Genomic DNA, 25,530 nt, shown 5'->3' on the forward strand with positions numbered 1-25,530 from the left:
GTGATCGTACTTCACGCGCAACCTTTTAACTCTGCAGATGTGGGCACAGCTCCCCATCAGCCCTAGCCAGCAACGAGGTATCATGGGAATGTTAGTTCAATACATATGGAAGGTCACGGCCCACCTGAACAAACCCGCCCTTCACTCTGGATGTGCCCAGCGGTCAATTGATATATCAGACATGCAAATATCCAACTGAAGATACAGCCAATTTGAAAGGGTTAGGAAATGTCCAGTTATTGGTTCTTGCATCATGCCAGTAACCCATACAAATGCAGCACAAAGTTAATTACGTGTTAGGTTTGATAATTCACATGTCTGAAGCTGAAAAGCAGGACTAAACTACCCAGGCTCACTGACTGGTTAAAAGTCAGTCAAAGACTATGCATGGATGGCCAGTGGTTATAGTGACCACACGAGCCAGATTGATCGTGTGCAGTCTTTTCTATGCCGTCTTACCTAGTGCACCAACATAGGCCCACCTGATCACCCTCTCCCTCATACAAGTATCATTACATGCTTCCAATTGCAGCATGTATGCGAGGTAGCGTCCAGGAATGCCACACTGCTATACTGCTGCAGCTGGAGACAGCCATTACCCTGCAAGCGACCCAAAGTAAACAAGCACCACAGTGAAGCACTCACCGCTTGGCTGCCGCTGTTCTGCTGCTCCGGGGACAGGCACTCATTGTCGAAGCTGGTAACGTTTCTTCGCTTCAAGATCTGCTCGTCTTTCTTGGCTTTGCGGATCTCCACGGACACCTCCACTCGGCGCCGTCTCAGCTCCTGTAACAAGATACCAGACGTTGAGCCCCCCGGAATCGCGGTGTAACCAAGAGGTGCCGCCGATTAGACGATTCCCCGACAAGAACAAGGGCCAACCGGAAGCGCGCAAACGTTAGATGAAAATGGGCCGTTCAGTGCACTCCTGCCGGCTTCTATAGCACCAGTAGACTTCAGGCATGGCTGCGTGAAGCATTACTACAAGTGTTTAAGATAGTTTCACTGCAAAGCAAACCATTGTAGCCAAAATATTACCTATGACGTATTTGCACACATCCCCACGGCTTGGTTGCCAGTGAACATAACACAACCTTGACTGTAGGGCACAAGTAAATGAGCCACCAAGCAGCATAGTCCAATCCACAGAGTACTGAACCAGAAGAGGCCCTGGAAATGGCCTAATTGCACATTTTGAGCAAGTCCAACCCTTGTCATGAGAACATTTGGAAAGAAGTTACCACAAAAGAGGCCCGGGGAGCAGAGGCCTACTGGGAAGTCTCCAGAGTTAACTACAGGCCAATCCACCCCCAGAATTCCAGTAAAGGAGGAGTCCTTGGCAAATATCAGCATCTTTGGTCAGTAACCCATTAAGTTAAATGGACTCCTTGCCGGGCTACAGAACCATTGTGCAATTAATGCCATCGTTTTTTGGACTAGTAAGAAACACCAGAATGAGCAAGTCTCATTTACATGGTCAACGTAAAGATGCAGAAACACGACAGGCTCGGGATGCAGGAAGTGTTAATAGGAACTTTATACAGTACGTCTTGGCCATGCAGATCAATGCTTCATTACTTTTATTTGTAATGCAGAGTTGAGCCCTGTTTTCTGGGGTGCTCTTGGGCACCAACAGCCCACCAGAATGAGCCTAGGCAGATGCTAGCGGAATACGTGCCCTGCCCCCTGTGAATTCCTCAGCTGCAGCAGCAAACCTTTGATCTCTCTCACCAGGGGTGGGGGCCATGCAGCTTCGGCGTGAAGAGCCACTGGACACTTCTGCATCAGGACTGGATGCGACTTTGCTACAAATAGTCAGCATAGCACCCAGTGACCCGACTTGTTTTAGAATGACCCCAGCCCACATTTTTGTTAAACTCCGAACCCCCCCAGATTCACCCCCCCCCCCCAACCATGATTGTGTTGCTGCAGTTCACGTGACCCAACAATCACTGACTGGCAGGGGAGCCTTGCCCAGGCAGCATGCACAGGGTAGTGGATATGGGCAATTTTCCTGTTCGACTGGCGCCCAGCACTACAACCCCTACCCCCTGCACTCCCCCCACCCCCAAACCCAGAGGACCACAGACAAAAAAGGGAAGATGCAACATACTCACTAAAGTTTGAATCCAGCATTTGTTCAGCATTGAATATCATCCATCGTTAAGTCTCTACTTGGAACTTCTGCAGTTTTAAAATGTGCCACTTTGATTAATGGGGCTGCGAGGTTTCACCATTGGAGCTTTTCTACAGTGAAAAGACCTGTTTTTTTAAATCTTGTCCACTTTGAAGTCACATTGAGCTGCCCTCCTGCTGGGTTTCGCCACGTTTAAATTTCTGCTACTATGAGGTTCGTGCATGTTAAGAGTTTGCTGCGGTGAGGTCTCACCACATTGGAATTTTGCTGCACCACAACCTGGTCACAGTAAGGATTCCCCACATCAGAATTTCGCAACTAGGAGAGAATCAGATACCCTCCCCAGGCACCCCCTCTTTCCACACCTCACGTACTACACACGCAGAGCTAGTGAAACAAACACTAGCCAAACAACGCTGGTCATGCTACAAACCCAATATCTGCAGACAAACCGTGGACACCATCCCTTCCAGACAAGGCCAGTGCACATAAGGCAGAGATGCCAGTTTCTCCTGTGTCGGCATGCAACAGATGATCTCTATACTAGCCCTCTGTTGTGATGCTTAATAGTAAACACCATGTTTAGAATGTTATCCGTCATAGGTCGAGGGACGGCGTAGGGTTAGCATGTGAAATGGAATTAGAAAGTGGAATGTAAGAAACAGGCAGTTAAAGTTAGACAAAGGATACTGACGCGCACTCCGTTGTCTGATATTTTAATAAGTATCTTTCTCCGCTACATGCACAACAATGGTGACGAGGATGAAGCGCAATGATAAACGGAATAAGTGAACAGCGCGGCAACTAGACAAGGAATACACAAACGTGAAAGAAAATGCTTATGATATGAACATATTTTGAGCTGAGGAAGTCGCGAAAAAACTAGCGTGGGGTGAATCCGATGAGCAAGTGCCAGTAGGATGTGCACTTTAAGCTACTAATATTTTACGATGCAATGCTGAGGAACTTATGGGGATTCGATTTAAAATATAATACCGGCATAACTGGAACAAGACGTGGCTTGAGCAGGGCGCGAGCGCGTCGGATTAAGCCCGTACGTGATACAAGTTTGCGCACCCACGAGTCCATTAGAGGAAGGCACCTGCGAGCGTGCAGATACGTGCAGCCATTTTGGATGGGCCAAAAAGGCAAATACAGTGTTGCAGTAGCGACGCAAAGTCAAAGCAGCATATGGAATAAACGAACACGCTGAAGTGTAGTGATTAGATTCTGCGAACTGCAAGTAGACAAACAAGCACACGTTTGGGAGAACAGTATGGATACAGAGAAGCGTGCACACAGCTGGATATATAAAAAAAAAAATTCTCCTCTGAAAAAATGAGAACTCAAATCTAATGCAAGTAAAATTTAAACAATACGTATCTGACATTGGGGAGATTAAAAAAAAAAATCCTCCAACAATGAAAGGAGACAAATGCATAATCACAAGCAATGCCAGGAGCATCAATTATATCGACTGATCTGACACATTTTCTAAGAAAGCCCCTTCCATTCAATCTAGAACCTCAAGACAACCAGGGACAGAGATGGCAAGAATGGTTGGAGGATTTTGAAGAGTTTAAGAGCCGTGGGCAGTCAAAATGCTGTAAATAAACTGGACATTTTCACAAACTTAGTGGGAAGGGAGATGAAAAATGTCATCAGAACAATTCCTGAAGAGGAAAAGAGCATGTATACATTGATAGCTGCAATAAATATGAGAATCAGTTCCACCGAATCGGGATTATGAGATACATTTTTAACCAATGCAGTCAAAGCCCAAGTGAAACCATTGCACAGTTCGCATTGTGGTTGCAACGTAAAGCCATGTACTGTGATTTTTCCCCATTTTAACGACGATGAGGCGATCCGATTAAGAATTGAAGGCTGTGTGTCAATTCAAAAAGCACTTATTGAAGAAATCGCTCCCTCTAAAGGAGGTGCCAGAACTAGCACGAGTCTACGAAAGAATAGATACCCAGGCAGCAAATAGAGAACCCCAAAGGAATGGATACAATAGCTGCCATGGACAGACAAAATATGCAGTGGCAAAGAAGGGATCCAAATGGCACAATGGTCGGAGAGGCAATGCAGACAAGCACAGTTAAAGATGCGGATATGAGTTTCTGCATAGGGGACAACACCCGGCACTGGGTCACACTTGTTCACGTTGTGGCCAAGAAAATCATTTTGAGAGAATGTGTAGAGAAAGGCTGTCATGGACATCTGCGCAGAGGTCAAACCCGCAAATGACCCAGACTAGGATATACATAGAGCAGAGGCAATATAATGGGAATGTGAACGCAGAACGGAGAGAAAACAAAAAATAAATCAGCCAAACCTGCGGACAGGGCAGTCGTACTTGCGGCCTGGTTTTGTAAGGACTATGGACATTCTGAAATTGAGGAAAGTGTACAGAAAGTCACAAAACAGATCAGATATCATGATCCATATTTGAATAACGCTGCAACGGAAAATGGTGGAAATGTGAATGAGGGGAGAAAAGATTGAGTGAACTATGACATATATATAGTAAAGAATATGTGAGACTAACATGAGAGATGACAAAACGCAATAAAGGCCACCATAAGACTGGGCAACCAAAAGATACTTCCTAGTGGATACTGGAGCCACTGTGAATGTGATGAATAACAGAATATATGGGAAAATAGCACATTTGTATCCCTTAAAGTCATCAGGAGCCAACATATCAATGGGGTGCAGACCGTCCATTATCTGTAAGAGGGAAAAACATGTGAACTAATATACAAGGATATCCACATGCCCTCTGAGGTGTTTGTTATTGACAGTCCAGAGGGAAGGTGTCTCATTAGTTGCAAGACCGCAACCGATTTAGAAATAAATGAAATACAATAAAAATGAGAAAGGAATTCCACATAGGAAACCAGAGATATTAAATATATTAGAGAGCGGAATAAACATTGATGTGATCAAGGAGAGATCACCCAATCTATTCAAAGGAGTGGGAAAATTGAAAGGTGACCCAATACATCTACCTATCCTATCTAACCCGCTGGTTAGACCAACTCCACAGCATCCAAGAAAAATAGGTTTTCATATCCAAGAAAAGGTCAAGAGAATAAAACAATTGGTTGACAACGATAATTGAAAAGGTGGAAAGTGGTCCGACACCATGGGCATCACCGTTAGTGGTGGTTCCAAAAGCAGATGGACGGATCCGTGTGTGTGGACATGAGAATCCCTAATGTAGCAATACAAAGAGAAAGACATCCAGGACCCAGTCTAGAGGATATGATCAGACTCAATCGAGCAACAAGGTTTACAAAACTGGATCTGAATCAGGGGTACCATCAACTAGAAATTGACCCTGAATCACAAAGTATCACGTTTGTGACACATGGACTATACAGGTATAAAAGGCTGAGTTTTGGGATCTCGTCAGCAGCAGAGGTTTTTCAGGAAGCAATTAGGAAGGTGATCTCTCCTATAAAAAACACATTAATTACAGTGACGATATTTTGGTATATGGCGTCACTCAAAAGGAACATGATCATGCCCTAGTTGGAGTGTGTCAAGCCTTACAAAATAGTGGATTAACCCTTAATGAATGCAAATGTGGAGTGAGTAAAAGTCTGAAGTTTTTTGGACACATTTTCTGAGAAAGGAATGAGAGTAGAAGTGAACACGATTAACTTGGAACCACCAAGAAATGTTATGGAAGTGAGGTCCTTTCTGGGAATGACAGGGTATTGTGCCCGTTATGTGCCGAACTTTGCAATTTTAAACAGATCCTTTACGACAATTGCTAAAGAGACAAATTTCACATGGAATGATGAGTGCATGACCAGTTTTGAGCGAATAAAAAAGGAGCTCACAAATAGCAGACAATTGGCATACTACAACCCGGAATTGGAAACAGAAGCGATTGTTGATGCAAGTCCTGTAGGGCTGGGAGCGATTCTAGCACAAGTTGAGCCGATGAATCCGGATAGACATGTTATAATGTACGCCAGTCGTAAACAGGATCGAAAAGGGATTCTCACAAGCGGAAAAGGAGAGTTTGGCTGCTGTATGGGCTTGTGAGAAATTTTGTCATTTCAGTTGGAAAACCGTTTGTACTTATTACAGATCAGGCATTGACATCCCTGTTTGGAAACCCAAGAGTGAGGATGCCACCATGAATAGAGAGGTGGGGTATACGATTGCAAGAGTAGGATTATACATTGTACACAAACCTGGAAAGGAGGCCAACCCCGCAGATTTATCCAGACATCTGGAAATGAAAGGAAAATGAGATGCAAGTTGAGGCAGACGAGTATGTATCTTATTTGTCTGCTAATGCCTTTTCAAAGACATTGTTTAGTGAAAAGAGTAAAGCTGACCCACCGATTCAAGAGGCAATATATTTGACTACTACTGGTCAATGGAAGCTCTCAGCACACCAAGAGGAACACGCTTGACGGAAAGGTGGATATGAAATACAAAGGTTGGCAAGGATCAGTGGAGAGTTGGTGTCAACAGATGGTATGCTGTTGAGAGGCAATAGGCTGGTGGCACCTAGGAGTGTGGAAATCGCTAGTGCTATTAGCGCATGAGGGACATAGAGGCATAACTAATACAAAGAAGATATTAAGAAACCATGTCTGGTTCCCGTGGATGGATACAATGGTTGGAGATGGTGAGAAAATGTTTTACATGTCAAGTATCCAAGCTGGATGATGGGATATGTCCTAATTGTGCCATTACCAGATGGATTTTTACGGTCCCCTGGAGGAGGGGGGGGATATTTACTTGTAATAGATGAATACTCATGATTTCCCCTGGTGAAGCATGTGTTGTCAAATGCGTTCACGCATGTGGTTGGTGCGATAGACAAGGTTTTCAGTGAATGGGGAATCCACAAAATAGTCAAGACTGATAATGGAGCTCCATTTCAAGGACATAGAAAAGTTTGCTGAATATCTGGGGTTCAAGTATCAAAAAATTACTCCATTGTGGCCACAGGCAAATAGAATGGTCGAGAAATTTATGCTGAATTTAAAAAAGACAAAGCCAAAATAGATGTAGCAATGAATGAAGCAATATCGCAAATGCTCAGGAGTTATCGTAATACTCCCAATGAAATAACAGGGCATACGCCGGCAGAGCTGATGATTCATTATAGACCAAATCCAAGAATGCTTCAAGTGGAAGACTATACTTTGGAAGAGGACAGAGATAAGAAAAAGGGATGAAGAAAAGAGAAAGAAAATCAAAGAATGGACTGATCGCAAGAGGAGAGCCAAGGAAAGTGTCATTGGAGTAGGTGACAAAGTACTGGTTCGTCAGAAATAGCAATCTAAAGTGGACACTAAATATTAACCAGTGGTCTGGAGGGTAAAGGAAATGACCACAGCTGTAGATTAGGACCGTCATGAAGTCACACGAAATGCATCGTTTTTCAAGAGGATGTTTCAGGAAATCGTCACGGAGGATGAACCAGGTGCCAAGAAAAGTGGCCATGGTGAACTGGTTGCTGGATCAGATGAATTGGGTGATGGCTTACTGTGGGACAATATATCATTGGAGGACCAAAACTGCAGAGACAGCTAAACAATTGGGAGGAAGTAATATTCAGGGTCTTTGATGTTGTGGCTATTGGTGATGTGGAAAATGGTAATGGAGAAGATGATAGCGAGGAAGTTGATATAGTATTAGAGGGAAAGTGGTAAGCAGGCCTCATCGAGTAACCCACAGGCCGGAGCGGCTTATTGAACAAATATAATTTCAAGTTCATGTTCAACTCAACAACAAAACTGCAAGTCATTTGATTTATGTAACTGTCAAGTCAACAAAAATGTAAGTTATTTAAATATGTTGCCATGTTAAGATAATGGCAAGTTTAAATGGTTGTTAAAAGATAAGTGGGGGGATTGTTGTGATGTTTAATAGTAAACGCCATGTTTAGAATGTTATCCGTCATAGGTCGAGGGACGGCGTAGGGTTAGAATGTGAAATGGAATTAGAATGTGGAATGTAAGAAACAGGCAGTTAGACATTAAATGATACTGACGCGCACTCCGTTGTCTGACATTTTAATAAGTATCTTTCTCTGCTGCACGCACAACACCCTCTCGCCACTTTTCTTAGAGCCACGCAAGCGCCTGTAAGCCATGCAGCTGGCAGTGGTGAACAGTGAATCTATAGGTACTCCCTCCCCCCCCACCCCTACGCTTAGACACGTTGCACAATTGTGTTTTGTACTCTTCAAAAAGTAACCCGTCGATTGTCACGAGTCTAGCGGCAGAGGAGCGACCTGGAATGAGCAAGGTAGCACTTGGATTTGAGGGGGGTCAGGAGGCAGGCTGGGAAGGCAATGAGGAATCCTTAAGAGGAACAGCCATCAGAAAGCTGGATTTAATTTCTTCTACTTGAACGTGTCCTCCAACGGATTACTCATCTGGAGGTGCTGTCCCTTTCGAGGAGGGAAAAAAAAGCAACTAGTTACAAAATGCTTTGTGAGAAGAGTGTAAGACTGATTTGTCGAACTGGGAGGGTTCAAAGCTGGCAGATTAATCTTTTGTCGCAAGTATTATTCCAAGACTACATTGGAAGAGGGTCACCTAGCAGAGCCTTGGTCTGGCATGCTTTTAAAAAAGAAGATTGCCACCAAGTACCTTTTGGCCATGTCCACCTGGAGTCCTTGCAAGGAGTAACAGAAAAGAGCGCCGACATGGGGATGACCGGCACCAGGTGGAAAGCATGAACTAGAAGGTTCCAGTACACTACCAACATGCCCCCCCTGCATACTACCACACCCAGTGCTCATCTGGAGGGGGCAGGGGGTAATTACGTGGAGCAGAACACTTCTGTTGGGAGCTGGATGCAAACACAGCTACTCGAAGGCGTTCCCCAAATGGTGAACAGACCTGTAAGTACTTCCTGGCATAGCTTCCACTTGATGCATTGCTGAGGAGAGTTTACATTGTGAAACGCCAAACCAGCATTAACTTGCCTCTTTGCACAGTGGTAGAGAGCCTACACCCTCCCCCTCTTGAGGGGGTGCATGGACACAGTTGTCTGGCATGATCGGGACTTGTTTCCCCCTGTATCAAGTGGAAAAAGCCCATCAGTACCAGTCTGGTTGCCCAACTCCAATAAGAGTATGTGGAGTTGCTTCTGCTAGTTACCACAGTAGTTATTCACGCGCGTGCCCTAGCTCTTCATTGAGGAAATCATTGTAGTCACTTCTGGCCAAGGTTGCCAAAATAGTTCTCCCTTACGTTTCTTGCTGGACCACCACAGGTGGGCCTGAGAGACCATGATCTGCTCCAGAGCCATCATGTTGGCCAAGAGCCAACCATTGGGAGCCGATAGCCCATTGAAGTAGTCATTGTGGTCTATGGCACCAGAAAAATTCAGTATGCCACAAAGGGGGTAAATTATCTTTTGGATGTGTTCAGTTCTGTCCCGATGAACTAGAGCATTTTTTAAGGCGTCATCTAGGACTTCTTGGAGGGAGAAGCCCACCTTGTGCAGGAAGTGGCATGCATTGCTACTGCTGATAAATCAAGTACTTCCTGTGCTTGGGGCGTTTCCGAACATGGAAGCATGCATCCAGAAGGTCCAACACCAGCCAATCCTGAAGCTCTAAAGCTTGGAGGATCTGCAAAAGGGACAGCATCTTCAATTGGTCCTCCCAGAAGAACTTTGTTAAACAACTCAGGTCCATGACGGGTTGCAGTCCTTGGTCCATTTTAAATTCGAGTAACACCCCCAACCCTCCCTTAGGTACTGCTCTATCACACCTTACTCTAGCAGGGAATCAGTCTGCTGGAGCAGCAGATCTGAAGGTTTTGATCTCATGATATGAGAGGGTGTCCGTCTGATGGAAGACAGTATTCTCGCCATCTGACCCACTCCCTTCTTAAGCAATGTTCTGCCATAGTTTGTATCATGTCAGACGCCCTGCCACTGGAGGGGTGTAGGGTGGCTAGATAGGTTTTGGTGTGCTGACAGAAGCCGACGACAACAGATTTGCCTTTCTACCTCTTGTAGGACTGGGATATCTTGTTTGTGGCAGGTGGACTCCTCCCCTTTGAATGATTTATAGTAACAATCCATAATAACAAAAGGTTTAGTTGGAGGATGAGGATGGTTGAGATACTGCTTAGCAACCAGTCTCTTCAACCTAGATTTCCGCTGCAGCATGGTCAATTACTATTTGGCCAAGGCGCAGGAGTAGTTTACTTCCTTGCTCGTTGAAGCAAAATCCTCACCTATGCAGCGACCCTCGTATCCCCATCTGGGGAATAAAGATTTGTAGGCTGACCGATGATTTTGGACCCGGATCTAGCAGCCTGGACCACTAGGCTCCCAGGGCTAGGGTCCTTTGTGAGCAAGTTAGGGTACGAGGATGAATGCTCTCTTGCTCAGTACCAGCAGCAAGGCTTCTTCCATAACTCAGGATCCTTTAGTGCTGCATGAATGGGCAAAACTGGTTCCCTTACTAGGCCCGTCAGGAATATCTTAAATAATTCTGTCACCATATTGGTCAGGGGTCCTCATTCAAGGGCCTCAAGTCACCTTCCCCACGACCAACCTGTATGTTGCATTAGGATGTGCACGAGGGTCTTGCTTGTACAGATACTTCCTCCTGAAATGTATCAATACCACTTGCCCCCTGGAGATCAGCAGCCATATCTTTAATCAGGGACTCAAGAAAGGTTCCTCAGGATGATCAGGGGTCTGCATGGGTTCAAGGCCAAAACTGAATTACTTGCCCTTGTCGTCAAGAATTCTCCCAAAGTAGCATAGGAACTCTCCTCAGCACATCCTCATGGCACAGAGGGTATTTGAGCTTGGCTGCCAATTGGCAAAAAGTCAATATGGACATGCAATGGTCTGTAGGTTTGTGGCATTGGACTCTAATAAGAGCTCATCCAGGGCACTGAAAGACCAGACCCTGCCGGCTTTATAGTATCGTGGGGCAACATTTTTCTGCCTGAACTGTCACCATTTCTCTGTAGAAGGGGAAATTTGACTGGAAACCTCCATCAAGGACTCCCAAAACGAATGGCTCATTTGAAGATGAGTGATGGAGTCCCTCTGGGAGTGAGAGAGTTTTCTCTGAAAATGGATCCATTGACTAGACATTCTTCAGAGGAACACCTTCAACAGCATAGTTAAAGCCTCAGACGATATTTTGAGCATTCATTTTGACCACCTCACCTTGAAAGCCTTGGCATCGTGGATTGGCAGGAGCCACATTCATGTTTGTGCCAAGACACCACAAGCATCTCTTGTGATTATTGGATGGCCAACATTTCAGAGTCACAATCCTCAATGCTTGAATCCTGGGGGCATCAACATTGACAAAATGTGGGGAGTATTTCAGAAAAATATAGTATTTGAGGAGTGAAGTGCTCCGATCATTGCATGCCGAGAATGTAGGAAAAAAAGGAAGTGAGGTCACAGGACTTGGTGATGGTTATTTGTATTGACAGGCTGGTCCAAATTCCATAGGCCGGAGCCACACAGCATGGTGGTGAACAATTCCCCAAGTTTCACTGCTACAAATATATGTAATTGAGGAAATCTGTGCGAGGACAATAGAATATATGTTCATACGTGCTAATAGCAATGAGTGTTTGCTTGGTGTGACAGTGAAGTAAAACGGGGTCCGCACGGAGCCCCATATTTCTATTTCTTGAAGGAGGAACTCCTCAGCAGATACAAGTCTGGCTGGTGACGGAGCGAGTCGGAAAGCAGCAGGGACGACGGGAGAAAGTGAAGGATTGTCAGTATAAGGGGGGCGGGGGTGGTAGGAAATCCCCACATCTCCCGATTTAACCGATACCTTTCGCCAGGATACCAATGTGCAAGCATTTATTGCATGCACGAACACCAGAGTTCAGTATTGGGTAAAGGTCACAGCAGTCAGGTGCTCAGGGCCAGAAGGGACCCTCCACCAAGACTCATGACATACTAGGTCCTGTTCTCTTGCTGCAAAGGTGCCTCAGCCTTAAGCATTATAACCAAGTTAGCAGACTGAGCGCGCACACGCACACACACACGACATTCATGCCCCACCTACCTCCTGTGAGGACCAGGAATGAGATGCAGCCACAGGAGACAGGTTTGTGATTAGAAAAAGAAAATCTCACCATCCCTATTTTAGGAAGATCCTTACCCATTTTAATGGGTATTCTTTATTTTGTGATTTGGCTATAAAGAAGCCTCAAACACATCTCATTCAATCTTCATTAATATATTCGCTCGTGTCAGTTCTATCAACATTACCACAAAGCTTTGAGGAAGTGGATACTGAGCCTCCTTCAAGTGATCCTCACTACCCCGACTCCTCCTTGTCCCAGTTGTCAATGTACCATCCCTTTGGTATTTTGGGGAGCAATAACAGTAGATCTGTCAGTAGATTGGGGAGGAATGTGGCAATATGCAGTTAAGGCAAGGGGTACAGGAAACCTCTTGGAAAGAAAAGGAGTGCATGTGGTTTCCTTCAACAATGACCTATTACTCTGTGGTGTACCTCCCCTAGATGGTCCCCTCATAGCCGCCCCCAGGGTTAATATCAGGTAGTGGCTACCATCCTCTGGCCATGTAGGAAGGGGGCCTCCTGAAGGAAATAAGTGAGGACATGGCCAGATTCACCATCCAACCCAGTGTGTCCCTCGCCTGCCTTTTACAGTCTATGACTCAGTCCACACTGGTATATCAAGCTATCATTTCTCCATTATGTATTACTACCAATACCAAAGATAGTTCTCTACATTACAGTGATATTTGTATCCATTAAGCATTTTTACTGCATTTACTGGGTGAGATTATGTAAATGGACAGGTATCCAATGAATCAGACGTGCCTGACAAGGGACATAAAATGGGAATACAACTGCATGTTATTTACTAACCTCTGCATGTAAAGTATAGCAGAACCCTCAACTATAGACAGTTGCCCTTGGGGTTGATAACAGCCAGTTCCCCCTTTAGTACTGCAACACTAAATACGGCTGATCCCCATGTATTCCGCATACAGCCAATTCCTGACACTCACAGCAAGCAAGCTCTGCGAGAATCGCCTCGGCCATCAGCAGGTGGGCATCCCATACATTTACGCAGTTAGTAACTCCCATGACGCTTCAGCACACTTGAAATCATGCACAAACATGACTTCATGTAGTTCCACTACACCAAGAATGGCCGCCGTGAAAATTCTGCCAGCCAGTAAGGGAAGCTCGTCCCCTTTTGCCAAAACACGGAACCATCTCCATGATCACTAACCCCAACCCTTATATCTCCCCACATGTAGTGAGTCTGAAGGAATTACTCCTTCTAGGCCAGTCCCCTTTTCATGCAACAGACCATGGTCAGGCTGCCACTCAGGGTTCCAATTCACATCTCCCCAACAAAGCTGGGTGCTGTAAACACTTGCGATGCACACAGTACTAAACAAACCACACAGCGCTCTGAGGGATTGCTATACTGACCAGTCATGTATGGCCGCAATGCAAAGAAAGGTAAAGGCAGGAGCAAAGGTGAAAGGTGGGGTCGGAAACATAAGAGTACGCTAATTTCAGGGAGGTGCGGACTAGGCAATTCTCATTTGGGACATAGAACCAATGAGTTTAAAAGGATTTCCTGGGATTGCCAAAGCACTGCATAGTAGTTTACAACACAGGTGAACCACAGGAATGAAGAGGGGCAGAAAGTCAAGCCTAGGAGTTGGAATTCAGGAGAACAGATTTGAGGAGTGTACGGAACAGGGGCAATGATGGAGAAGATCTTACATCAAAGGGGTAGGGAGTTCCAGAGAGGAGCCAGCAGGGAGAAACAGAAACTGGAGGTTGCACAGGGGAGGAAAGGGTGGCTAGAGAGCAAGAACTGGTTAGCAGATCAAAGAGCTGAGGAGGAACACAAAGCATAGGAGAGAGACAATGTGTGCATAACAAAAGTTGCAAAGAAAGGATGAAACGAGAGAGGAGGCAGAGTGCAGAATTAAAGAGCGTGGGGGGGTGGCAGTCAAGAAGGAAGGCCAATAAGGAGGGGAGCAGTAGTCAAAAGTTGGTAGCATGAAAAGACATGAAAGGCAGAGTTGTAGTGAAGAACTGAAAACAGCAAGACTTAGTAGCAACGTGGGAAGTGAAGCAAAGTGCAGTCAAAAAGGACCCCGGGTTACAAGCAGTAGATTCAGGAGGGAGGAAGGATGAAAAGAGATTGGCAGGGAAGAGAATGTTTGGTAGCATTAAGGGGGAAGGAAGGAAACATTCATCCTAGCCTGGACTGCAAGAAGACATGTCGAGATGTTAGAATGGAGAGAATCGGTAAATTATGACAAAAATAACATTTGTGGGAATCCTCCACAGAGATGGGATGATAAAGACAATGGAGTGATCTAGAGAGCAAAGAAGAGGGCCCAGAAAAGAACCTTGAGGTACACCAAAATCAGAGAGGGGAAAAAATGAGGTTCAACTACACCAGGAAGCCACCAAGGAACAATCACTAATATAGGACACAAACCAGTGTAGGACAAACAATCCAAACAAAGATCAATAGAAAGAGTAGGGTGATCCAGTGTCAAATGCTGCTAATAGCTAGGGAGAATAAGGATAGAAGAAAGCTTAGAGTGGCAGGCAGAAAGAGAAATAGAAACACTTAGTCCAGATAGAAGTAGACTCAATTCGGAAAGAAAATGGAAAAAAAAGAGATGCAATAAAAGTTGGATGGAATAGTGGGGTTGAAGGAAGGTTTAAAATGGGAATGATGGACAGCCTTTTTGAAGAGGGAAACGTAGCAAAGGAGAAAGGGGAGTTGATGAAGTCAAATATGCGACTAATGGAGGATAGATTTTTGGGGCAAGTATAGAAGGGATTGGGTCAGAAGGCGAGGCAGTAGGGTGAGCACGATTACATGAACAGTGCTCGAGTCCGAGAGGGGAGTGAAGAGAGATGAAGTAGCCTGATGTAAGCAGAAGAAGAAAGTGAGGAACCAAGATTAGACACTTGGGTCAGAAAAGAAGCTAGCAAAGTCAGATAGGGTTAAGGGGGAGAGGGAAGGGTCAAGAGATGGGGAAGAGGATCAGTTTGCGAAGGCAGAAAAGACTACAGGGATAGAAAATGGAGATCAGAGAAGTAGGTCTTTTTCGCCAGGATAAGTGAGGAATGAACAGTAGTGGAGTGATGAGAGTAGATAAAGATTAGAGGGCGACGGTTGATTTTTCCAGTGTAGCCTGCCCTTTTGCTTCCAGCATCTTCAACTAGGACAGTGTTAAGACCATTACCTTTTGATAAAAGTAATGACACCAACTGCTTGGAAGGCTGTTGGTTTGGTGGTAACCTTTTGCGGTCTGTTGCTTCATTCTAAACAAAACCGAACAGATGAGCATTGAACAGGACGGTGTGGATTTGGTATACATCTACAAAAATATGTAGAGCGGCAACCAAATTAGGGGAAGTGTAAAGTGGAGCCCATTGAGATCCTATATCCAAAAAGGAAGCACTTAACTACTAATGTTAAGAGCTACTTGCTCTAAAGGTTTGCCAAGAGCCATGAGAAGGAGTGAAGGGTTTAAAGATTTAAACCCTCACTGGTTCGAGCCTACTTTCAAGGGTGAAGAGCCGTGGGCAATACGCAGTCAATTTTCATTACGCTTTTTGAAAATACATCAGTGACCCATGATCCAAGCCAAAAGATAGATGGAATGCCACACCAGGCTGTGCAGAGGGGCTCAGCGTAACCAGAGTAGACTTCAACTGCTCAAGCCCTGTAGTGGCACACAGCCACAAGTGGTCATATACAATTTCAGCAATGTGGAAGGGTAGCACGTTATTAAACTTCATATGAAAGAAACGCAAATTAAAGTGGTGGATCAGCTTTGAGGATGTTACATTAATCTTGGGCCAACTCAAATCCCCTAGAATACCAATGTATGCGCAGAGTTATTCATGCCAAATCCACAACAGTCCCTGCATAATACAACCACTGTAGAGTAGTATCAGCTCAGACGTACAATTACGGCATGGGCACACTGCCATGAGGTGATGTGGATGCCTGGCAAGAGATTATGTCAGTCAACTGGTGCTCCAGCCATCCCTCCCTTCTTGCAGTGGCGTTCACACTTCTTGGTACTGGGCAGTCTATTGGACCCAGCAAATCGATGTAAGCCTTTGACCACAGCCATGTCAAGCTGGCTAAACCTGCAGAAGTCCAGGCTGATTGTGAGTTCACACCTCTCAAGAGGGGAGACTACAGGACCTAAGGCTGCAGTTTCTGGGTGTGCCAGGGGTGCAGAGTTCTCCTAGCAATTCTTGAACAGTGGACAAATTGACCAAAAACTACACGTGAAGACTAAGTAGGAAACCCTGGAATCCCGTTTTCAGAGACTGCTCAACCAATGGCATGTCAAACCTCTTCAGAACCCAACCTCTGTTTTTCCAAACCTACACTGCCATCTTGCCTGGGTTCACAGCTGTAATGCATAGAGGTGTCAAGCAGTAGCAAGGCTGCCTTGAAAGACCAGAGTGGGTTCAAGACGAGGGTACTGCAGGCCTCAGGCGATGGCCTTGTCAACTGACATACATTAGACTAGACCACCACAGGTCAGGACTGGTTCCCACACTAGGTGGGCAGCCAAGTTAAGAAAAACCTGGCACTACAGATCTAGAAAAGGAATAAAGTTAGACAGAGTTATATACAAAGGACAAAAATATCTGCAGTAAGTAACATAGGTTTTTAGATTTACAATACCTGCCACAAACCACCAATGGTGCCATCATGGGTAAAAAAAAAAAAAACACAAGACTAAATATGTAAACAATACAAATGCGTTGAAGTAAAGTTCGAGAAAGTTATGCTAGTGTGTGGTATACTTACATTTGTGTCCTTGCCTTTGTTCTTGTATTTTTTCAGACGCTCGTCTGCTTCGTTAGTGGTCGGCATCTTTGTGAATTTTTGATGGAACAAAGACTTCAGTTGATCCTCCTACAAGTAAGAGAAGCTCAGGTGGGACGAGGCTTTAACTGCCCCAGCAAAAGCAATAACCTGCGATAAAAAGCAGCACTGACCGGTCAGTGACCAATACGAGCACCCAGCCTGCAGCTAGGCCAATAGAGAAGACCAAGGTTAAACGTTACATAGATGCCCAGCTATATGGTATATCGACAAAGCTTAGAGCTATGAAGTGTTTGCATCCACAGATTAACCAAACAGATCACAATAGCTAGGTATTTGTGGTTAACCATTACACACGCCCCCGCATACAATCACATTCTAGCTCAACCCCATTACATCAACCAGGTGTAGCTATGTCATCTCACCCATTTCGACTTCTTACTTGCATTTTCGCCTACTTCTACAGGCTCTAGTCCAGTTATCCCTCCCACCCTATGAGTGGGCACGATACTGCTGTTATCTTGTCCAGAAAATTGGTGGAAGGCCACTGGAGATGGGTTTAGTATAAAAAGGTGTTATGTTGTAGTTAAGTTTAGTGTTGCTGTTAGCAACACTCCACATAGAAACTTATTGTGCAGATTGAAGATTCCTGGCACAGCAGTTGGTGGAAGCAGCTAAATGCTGTGTTGCGGGTCTAATGTCTTTAATGAGATACAAGTTCACCCCGATGTCTCTGGCTCATATCTTAACATTGGCGATGAGGATCCTAAAGAGCTAAACCCCGGCACCACACAGCAAGATTCCATTTGTCGAAACGGAAAGCGCTGTTCTGGCCCATCCGGGCAACACGGTCAATGAGGGAGTGATAGTAGGCCTACACCTACTACTCTGCAGCTGCTCCACCCACCTTCATGTGGCCGGTGATTGAGTGAGGGAGAGCAGCGGACAGTTGAGAATCAGGTGTTACACACACTGAAGCAGCCGCTGCCCCCATCTGGGCATGTTTTGAAGAAGCCAGTGAGGCAGTAAGCGGAGGTCCCTGCGAGGGCACAAGCAAGTGGGTGGGCGCGCAGTGAAGGAGGTGAGCTCCACAAGCCCCGTCAGGGTACTAGCAAGCGCAATGACAGCCTTACCAAGGAAGGCCACCAGAGTAATCTGTGCGCCTCCCCCTGCCCTCTTATCTCCCCAATTGCTTCAACCTGCAATAGGCATCGGGCATGCGCAAATGGCTGAAAGACAATGCTAACACGTTTAAGGCACTGTTCTCAGAGGGTTCAACTGGTGAATGCAGATAAACACCTACAGGCCCTAGAGACTACCTCCCTAGCCACACTGTAGAAAGAAGGTCAATTTCCTGGTACTGAAGGGAAAAAATAAGAATCGAGTGCTTTGCTTCAGAACACCAGTGTAGTTGCAAAAAGGCTATGCCAGGAGTGCCTGGCCCTCCGGTATTTATAGCATCTCTGGACCCAGCTAAAGTAAAGTGGGCACAATGGAAAAGGGGATTTATGCATTACATAAAGGCTGCTTGAGGGAAACTCAATTTGCACGATAGAAAACATTAATGCACTTCCTAGGATATGTGCGCCAACACATTTGATATGTTACCTCATCTGGCTAACGATGGTGGAGGCGATTGCGTAAACTAACTGGACAACGCGCTACTCAAGTTGGACTTGAATTTTAACCCCAAAACAAGCACCATTTTAGAGTGCTATAACTTGGTGTTTGGTTACAAGAGGAAGAAGAAAGTGGAATACGTTACAGCCCTATGACACGTAGCTTTATCCTGCAAGTTCAGAGTTGCTTGATGAAAATATATGCACATCAAGTAACGACCCACTGCAATTGTAATAAGATCAAAGAGGAGCAATGGTTGAAAGATGAGCACACATTGGATGAAGTTCTGGAAATCGCCAAGCAGGTTGAACACTCCATTGTCTGTGACAAAACTGTCAGAAAAGGTGTTGAGAAACTAAAGTGGAAGTGTTAAATGTAGTGAATACAAAGAAGAAAGAAAAGTCACCATTAAAGGGAACCATGATCCCAAGAACATGAACATTTGGTAACTCACTTTGCTGGTTCGTTGGCATGTCCAGGAAGAAGTTAGATATGCAAAGTGCAAAAGACAAGAGTGCTGCAAGAAATTCTAGTTTAACCTAAAGAAGGTGTTATATGTAATTGAAGGGCATAGGTTGTCTGAGGATGATGGAACATGCCATGTGGAAAATAAATGTTACAGTTAACAGTTCAGGGTGTTGAAGAATGCGAACATACGTATGAGAGCAAGTTAATAATAATTTGGCATTTATATAGCGCTACGAACCCTCAGGTATCTGAGCGCTGCTTATTATTACCCACGGTGAGTGGTGCTCATTTATCGACCTCGGAAGGATGAAAGGCTGAGTTTGGCCCTGCTGGGATTCAAACCTACGTTAGCAAGCTCTGCACGGATGTCAAAACGAGCGCTCTACTCGCTGTGCTACTTGACCGGCTGGTCAAGTGGCTAATCAAAGGCAGGTTTCAATGATGGCAGATTCAGTTTCAAAGACATCTCATGTCTAGGATGGTGATTGAGCAAGAGATGGTACATTCAGAATTTACTAGAACCGGACTTTGGGTGGGTACAATCTTGATAAAATTGATCTAGGCTATTTCAAGGCCAAATTCGAGTTTAAAAGGAAGGTGTGCATATGGAAGGCATGACACTCCTTTGATGGCGCTAACAAAAATTGATAAGGTTAGAGCCTAACACCTTTGATCAGGTCCTACATGTGGGGAACACAGTGAGTGAAGAAAATCAGGAAAGTGTTCAAAAAAAGGTGTGGGGCATGCAACATTAAATTGTGTTAAAAAAGGGAAGTGTCCCTTTTGCAGCCAAATTATGGCCCCTTACTTTAGCGTTAAGGGAAAGAAAGAATTGGATAATCTGTTGCGAATTAGCATTAAAGGGCTGGTGGAGTAGAACTGAGATCCACTCTAGTGGTTAAGAAATCATCTGTTGAATTGAGGTTGTGCGTGGAATTGTGCAAATTTAGGTGTGATGATCGATCAACATCCATTACCCAACATGGTGGAAATGGTGACAAGTGTGAGTATTTTCAAAATTGGACATGGCAACCGCTCATTGGGTTGAATTGGAAGAAGGATGTAGGAAGCCGACAGCGTTTATAATGCTTGAGATGCATGAGGGAGTATTCCAGTCGGAGTATGCTTTTTGGCCTCGTTTACGCTTCCTCTGCATTTCAGAAAGTAATGGATAGTGATGAAAGGTTCTGCTTCAACATGACAAAATTTGGAGGAGGTCTTAAGCATTCTGGAAGCGAGAGGAAAAACATTGAGGGAAGAAAAGTTTACATTTAAAATGGATAAAGTTGAATATCTGGGTCATGAGGTGTCAGTACATGTGTCCCATAAAGGAGGTGGAAAGGCCAAACAGGAACTATGTTCATTTCTGGGAATAAAATGAAACCATAAATGTGAAAAACAATGCTGACAAAATTGTAGAAATGAAAAAGTTGCTAAAGAAACAGGTGATTGAGTGGAATGGAAAATGTACAGATGAGACTTGATAAAAAGACGACATTGATTTGGCACAACTTTTGGGCACTCTGATACCCATAGGGTGAGTGCTTTAACAGTAGATGCCAGTAACATGGCATCAGTGCTGTATTGTTGCAGGTGAAAAGTTCTGAAAGGGAGGAAAAAATTGCGCATGCCTCAAAAGGTTTGAGGGGACCAGAAAATGATTCTGTTCTAGAAAAAGGAACTGGTAGGTCATTGGGACATTAAGTACGATTTTTTTGTGGGGCACCGACTTCATATTTACAACAGATCACAAGCCACAAAGTTATATTTCAGTGTAAGGGGTTGGATCAGGTGTCTAGGCTTGTGGCTACTTAAGTCACAAGTTACAAAGCCACAGACTTAAGATGCAGGTAATACCAGGGAAAGATAATGTGTCAGCAGCGCGCAATGAAGAGTAACACATGGGTCAATAAGGAGGAGGTATTTCAAATGGTTTTTGTGAATCATGAAGGGACCGAGTATTGAGAAGTGGAAGGATGGGGTTCTCATGAGTGTCCAAGCATACATGGAATCAGTGTGCCCAAAAAGGTGGAAATGCGTCGGGAGGTACGTGAAGAATTGAGCAGTTGATGGTATTTTATTTTGGTGGCTATGGGCTGTTCCTGAGGCCATTAGGGATATGAGTTGATTTGGCACATAGCAGGCATGTTGGTGCGACAAAGACCAAGACCATTTTAAGGTGCAAATACTGGTGGCCAGGATTTGCTAGTGCCATTGAAAGACCACCAGTGGACTGCCTTCAGTGTATCAAAGTGGACAAAGTAGTGGAAGCCAGAAGGCAACCCATTGTGGAGGTCAGCATTCACTGGAAGATGAGGGATAAGATTGCCACGGATATCTTGGGTCCAGTAGAGATTGGCAATGGACAGGGGAAATTAGGTTATTTTAATAGTAGATTTGTTCTCACGATGGTCAGAATTTAAGATTGCATGTGAGATTTTGGGAGAGAGCATGGTTGAATTTTTTCAAGAAAGGTTTGCAAGAGAAGGACTCCCAGGAAGTATTTTGACAAACAACTGTACAGTTTACAGGTGTTTTTGTGGAATACATAAAGTGTGATGTGAAACATAAGAAGTCAGCTTTATACCACCCGGGAGGGAATGTTATGGTAGAAAGATTGAACGAATAGGTGTGTTATGGACACCATCCGTATGGCTGAAATGTGTGGTATGGACATGTGCCCATCCAAGAGAAGTTATGCTTTGCGAATGCAGCCCCATTCCACAATGGCTGCGAGCCCTTTTGAACTGATGAGGGGTTGTAAGGCTAATACCAAAGTGAGGTTGCCTTGGTTGGGAAGAAAGTTGGATTGCGTTGTCAATGAATGGATGAAAAAAGGTGGGTGATGAGATAATATGAGACAAGAAATAATTGAGAGTAGTGTGGTGACTGGGTGAGGATAAAGAAAGGCGTGGTCAAGAGGTAGGGAGATTTGTTGTATTCAGATCCTGTCTGATGTGGCTGTACTGAAGGGTGCAGTGTGAGTAATTGGGGGTCAGGTGTGGAATTGTGGTGGTGAAGAAAGGGTGTGTTGAATAAAGACAGACCTGTTATGTACTTTAGTTAGTTAAGGAGTGTTGCTGTCAGCAACACTCCACATAGAACGTTACTGTACATATTGAACATTCCCGGCACAGCAGTTGGAAGCGGCCAAGGGAGATGCTGTGGTCGGGGTCTAATGCTGTATTAATTTAATAAATCAGATAAGCTCACCCCGATGTCTATTGCTCTGAAACAATGAATACATTGTGTGCCAGAGTAACACCCACTGCAACCAACCCCAGGTAACTACAATGTTGCCTGTATCAAGCCTATGCAACCAGAGGTTCAGTATGAAATCACTAGAACCTCCAGGGATTACACCATTCACCCGATAGCTTACACAAAGTGCTCCAAGCTCAAGAGCAGGAGTACTGCAGGCTTCTCATTGTGAGCATATGCCTCTGGCACATAAACCATGAAGGAAATTAACACATTCAACACGTTTGGGAAAGACCAATGGTACCTCACTGAAGTCTACCACAAGGATTTAGTTAACAGACCAAAAGAATAATACTGGGGAGTCTTGTAAATGGCAGAAGTAGGATGCACAGGGTCCCCAAGAGCAAAATGGGGCCCCATTAATGATAGTACAGTGCCCAGCTACAACTCAAGGTGATCTCAGGAGTATCTCATTTATTTTAACGGGCCATCCCATAATACCAGTAAAACTCCTTTGTTCACCCCACTGCTTTGGCACCATGCAAAGTCAGTCCAGTTGAGCAACCCAGAGGTTGCCTCCTGAAATCAGCCAGGCCTGCTATCCCCATAAACCAAACTCAAACCCCATATGGTCACATTCAGCAGCTTACAATCTGCTAGAAAATCAACTGCCCACCTTCGTTCCTTGCGTGGAAAAGAGCCAGTGCAATGTGCCCTTCAAGTATACCCACCCAACACCATCAATGTGCCCAAAGCAATCAGTCAACCACTACAAGGGAAGCTTGCAGTCATCCTGTGATCCGGACACAAAGCACTGGGCCTGCAAGGCCGAAGCTTTAGTCTAGAGGGGGGAAAAGAACACGAAACAGCGCTCAGTTCTCACTCACCACTTTTAAGTCTCCTGGTTAACTCTTATTTGCCCCCACCAATTGCGGCAAGGGCAGTGAAGATTTTTTTTAAAAAAAAAACAGGCCATGCACTGCACGATCACTGGAATTCCCCTTGCCTACTCACTGCAATTTGACCCCCAGAAAGCACCCTACACAGCCACTCCCATATTGTTCTTCAGCTGTACTAGAGCTGCAGCCGTAACCACCAGCCCAAACTGGTAGTACTTCCTTCCACGCCAGCAGCCGTACACCCACGCAGCTGCAAGCGTCACACTGCTTACAAACTACCCTGGGGGACGCCATGCCAGTCTCCACGCAGTGTGCTAAATCCCTCAACACTGAAGCATAACATAGGGAGAAGCTGCCCTCTCCAGAACACTACACCTCCCCAGCCACATCAATGCAACAAAAGGCACCCTTTAGAATAGCAGTGCTTGAAATGCAGGCAACTACCAAGCCAGGTTTTAAGTGGGCCCGGGTTCAGCTGCAGGGGCTTAAGATCACTCACACTGGAGTCCAGCAAGGCCATTGACATTAATCACTGTCCTTCAACGCCATGTTCTTACTTCTCCATTTGTCTCACTTGCTATGTGTGTCATTCTCCATTTCTACACTCACTTCAGTTATGTTCAAACTGCTCTGGCCTTGTAGCATGTTCTGCTGGAACATCAATGTTTCCACCCAAAATGTTAGTAGTGGTTCATTGGCAAGTTAAAAATAAAAAATTACGTTTGACCGTCAGCCTAATGCAACCATCTCTCAACGTTGCTCATCACAGAGTGATTTTGACCTGTTTTGATACTGGTATTATTCAGAAAAAAAAATGGCAGGCGTTGAGAAATCCCAATTCTTTCAGGCAATGAACAATGAGATCAAACATTTGCCAAAGATCACACACTATGGTTAAGCCGTACCTCCTGACACACTTTAGGCAGCTTTCACCCACCAAGGCCCTTACAGGCCCATATAGATCAATGGGCTGTCACCCACCGAATACAAATTCTGGTGTTTTCACCCACCCAGGGGGCACAAAAGTTTGAGCGCTTTGGTTAAGCAGTGAATTTGGGATTCTTTCACACAAACGACCAATTTGTTATTCATAGTTTTAAGAAACTGAAATGCCATATAAAGACTTGCATGTCAAACTAGTAGATATCGTGGGTGTAAACTAGGTTTTAAATGGCTGTTAGTGCTCGCTTTCATTGTTAATAAGGAGCTGTGTACGTGTTTTCAGTCCAAAGTGCTCAATCACAAATCCAATCACTTAACCGTTTACATATTAGAAAGGGTGCGGCTAAGAAACAGTTGAATTGCCCAAGCTTTCCATACCAATCGGCTCAATGGGAAAACTCGCGAGACCATAGGTAACAGGTGAAACCCACTTAGCGAAATGGTGTCACGAGCTGCAGGTCAGTCTCTCCTTTGGACGACAGGGCGGGCCCTGAAGGAGACATTACGGGCACTGTGGGTGGTGCAGAGAAGAGGGGAAAGGGCGCCGCTTCCCCAGCAAAGGTTGCAGAAGCCTAGTCCTTCGCTGTAATGCAGTGAAAAGGAATGCTCCCTGCGCCACCTAATTCCGTACCAGTACTGCCTTCGCGAAGTACATGTCCTCAGGGCCCATTTAAAGCACTGCAACAGGGGTAGCTCCAAATTCAACAAAGCTAGTGTTGTCTGCAGAAAAACTACGAAAGTAGGTATATATACACCCCTTACTACACCCCGCCAAGAGAAGGCACAAAAACCCACGCCAGGGACTAGCTTTAAGTCACCTACTGCATGCAGCCACACAACTACCAAATTTAAGTCGACCAATCCAGCACCCCCAAAACAAGCCTTACCACCAACGAAAAATTAAACCCCACCACCCACCCCGACCAAAACCGTAGCACAACCCACTCCAACCACCCTTAAAGCTACACAATGCATAAACGAAGCGTTTCCCCACTGATTTCCGCGCCCCCCCCCAAAAATGCACTCTCACATACAAACCTCCTCCAATGAAAGCTACCTACAGAGAGTAACCAAACTACATAAACACGAAGCGCTCCAGAGACCGGCAAACTTACACTCCACGCTTGACAACTAAACAAACGATAACTCCCGCGCTTCCTGTGGGTTATATTTCCTGCAGAGGCGGGGCTAAACCTATCATTCTACTTGAAGACCAATGGGGTAAGAAGAATATGGCCTATAGAGCGGCTGGCTTCATGGCGCATAACGAGCATCTAATTAAAGGGCCCGCTTAACAAATACCATATAGGACCTGGAAAACTGCAGGCGTTAGTCGAGTAAACAAGGTCATCACAAACAATGTGCTCCGACCACAATGAGGTGTGGCATTTCTAAA

The 25,530-nt window shown here is 45.1% G+C and overlaps 1 protein-coding gene across 2 annotated transcripts in view; it reads right to left on the reverse strand.

The window, feature by feature from the left end:
* The window catches only part of KPNA7 (karyopherin subunit alpha 7), a 38,548-nt gene extending 13,249 nt beyond the window's left edge, over positions 1-25,299 (reverse strand). The window contains exons 1-3 of one of the 2 annotated variants that reach the window (XM_069643085.1): positions 25,250-25,299; positions 16,987-17,094; positions 646-786 (exon numbers count right to left, since the gene is read on the reverse strand). In XM_069643085.1, the coding sequence (XP_069499186.1) occupies positions 646-786; positions 16,987-17,052 (207 nt within the window). In that variant the 5' untranslated portion in view covers positions 17,053-17,094; positions 25,250-25,299. Of the gene's footprint in view, positions 1-645; positions 787-16,986; positions 17,095-25,172 lie in introns of both variants that reach the window. The other variant, XM_069643086.1, reaches the window with a different exon arrangement.
* Between the last annotated feature and the right edge of the window lie 231 nt (positions 25,300-25,530).

The sequence above is a fragment of the Ambystoma mexicanum genome, chromosome 2p (genome assembly GCF_040938575.1).
Source record: "Ambystoma mexicanum isolate Mex_15411 chromosome 2p, UKY_AmexF1_1, whole genome shotgun sequence".
Lineage (NCBI taxonomy): Eukaryota > Metazoa > Chordata > Amphibia > Caudata > Ambystomatidae > Ambystoma > Ambystoma mexicanum.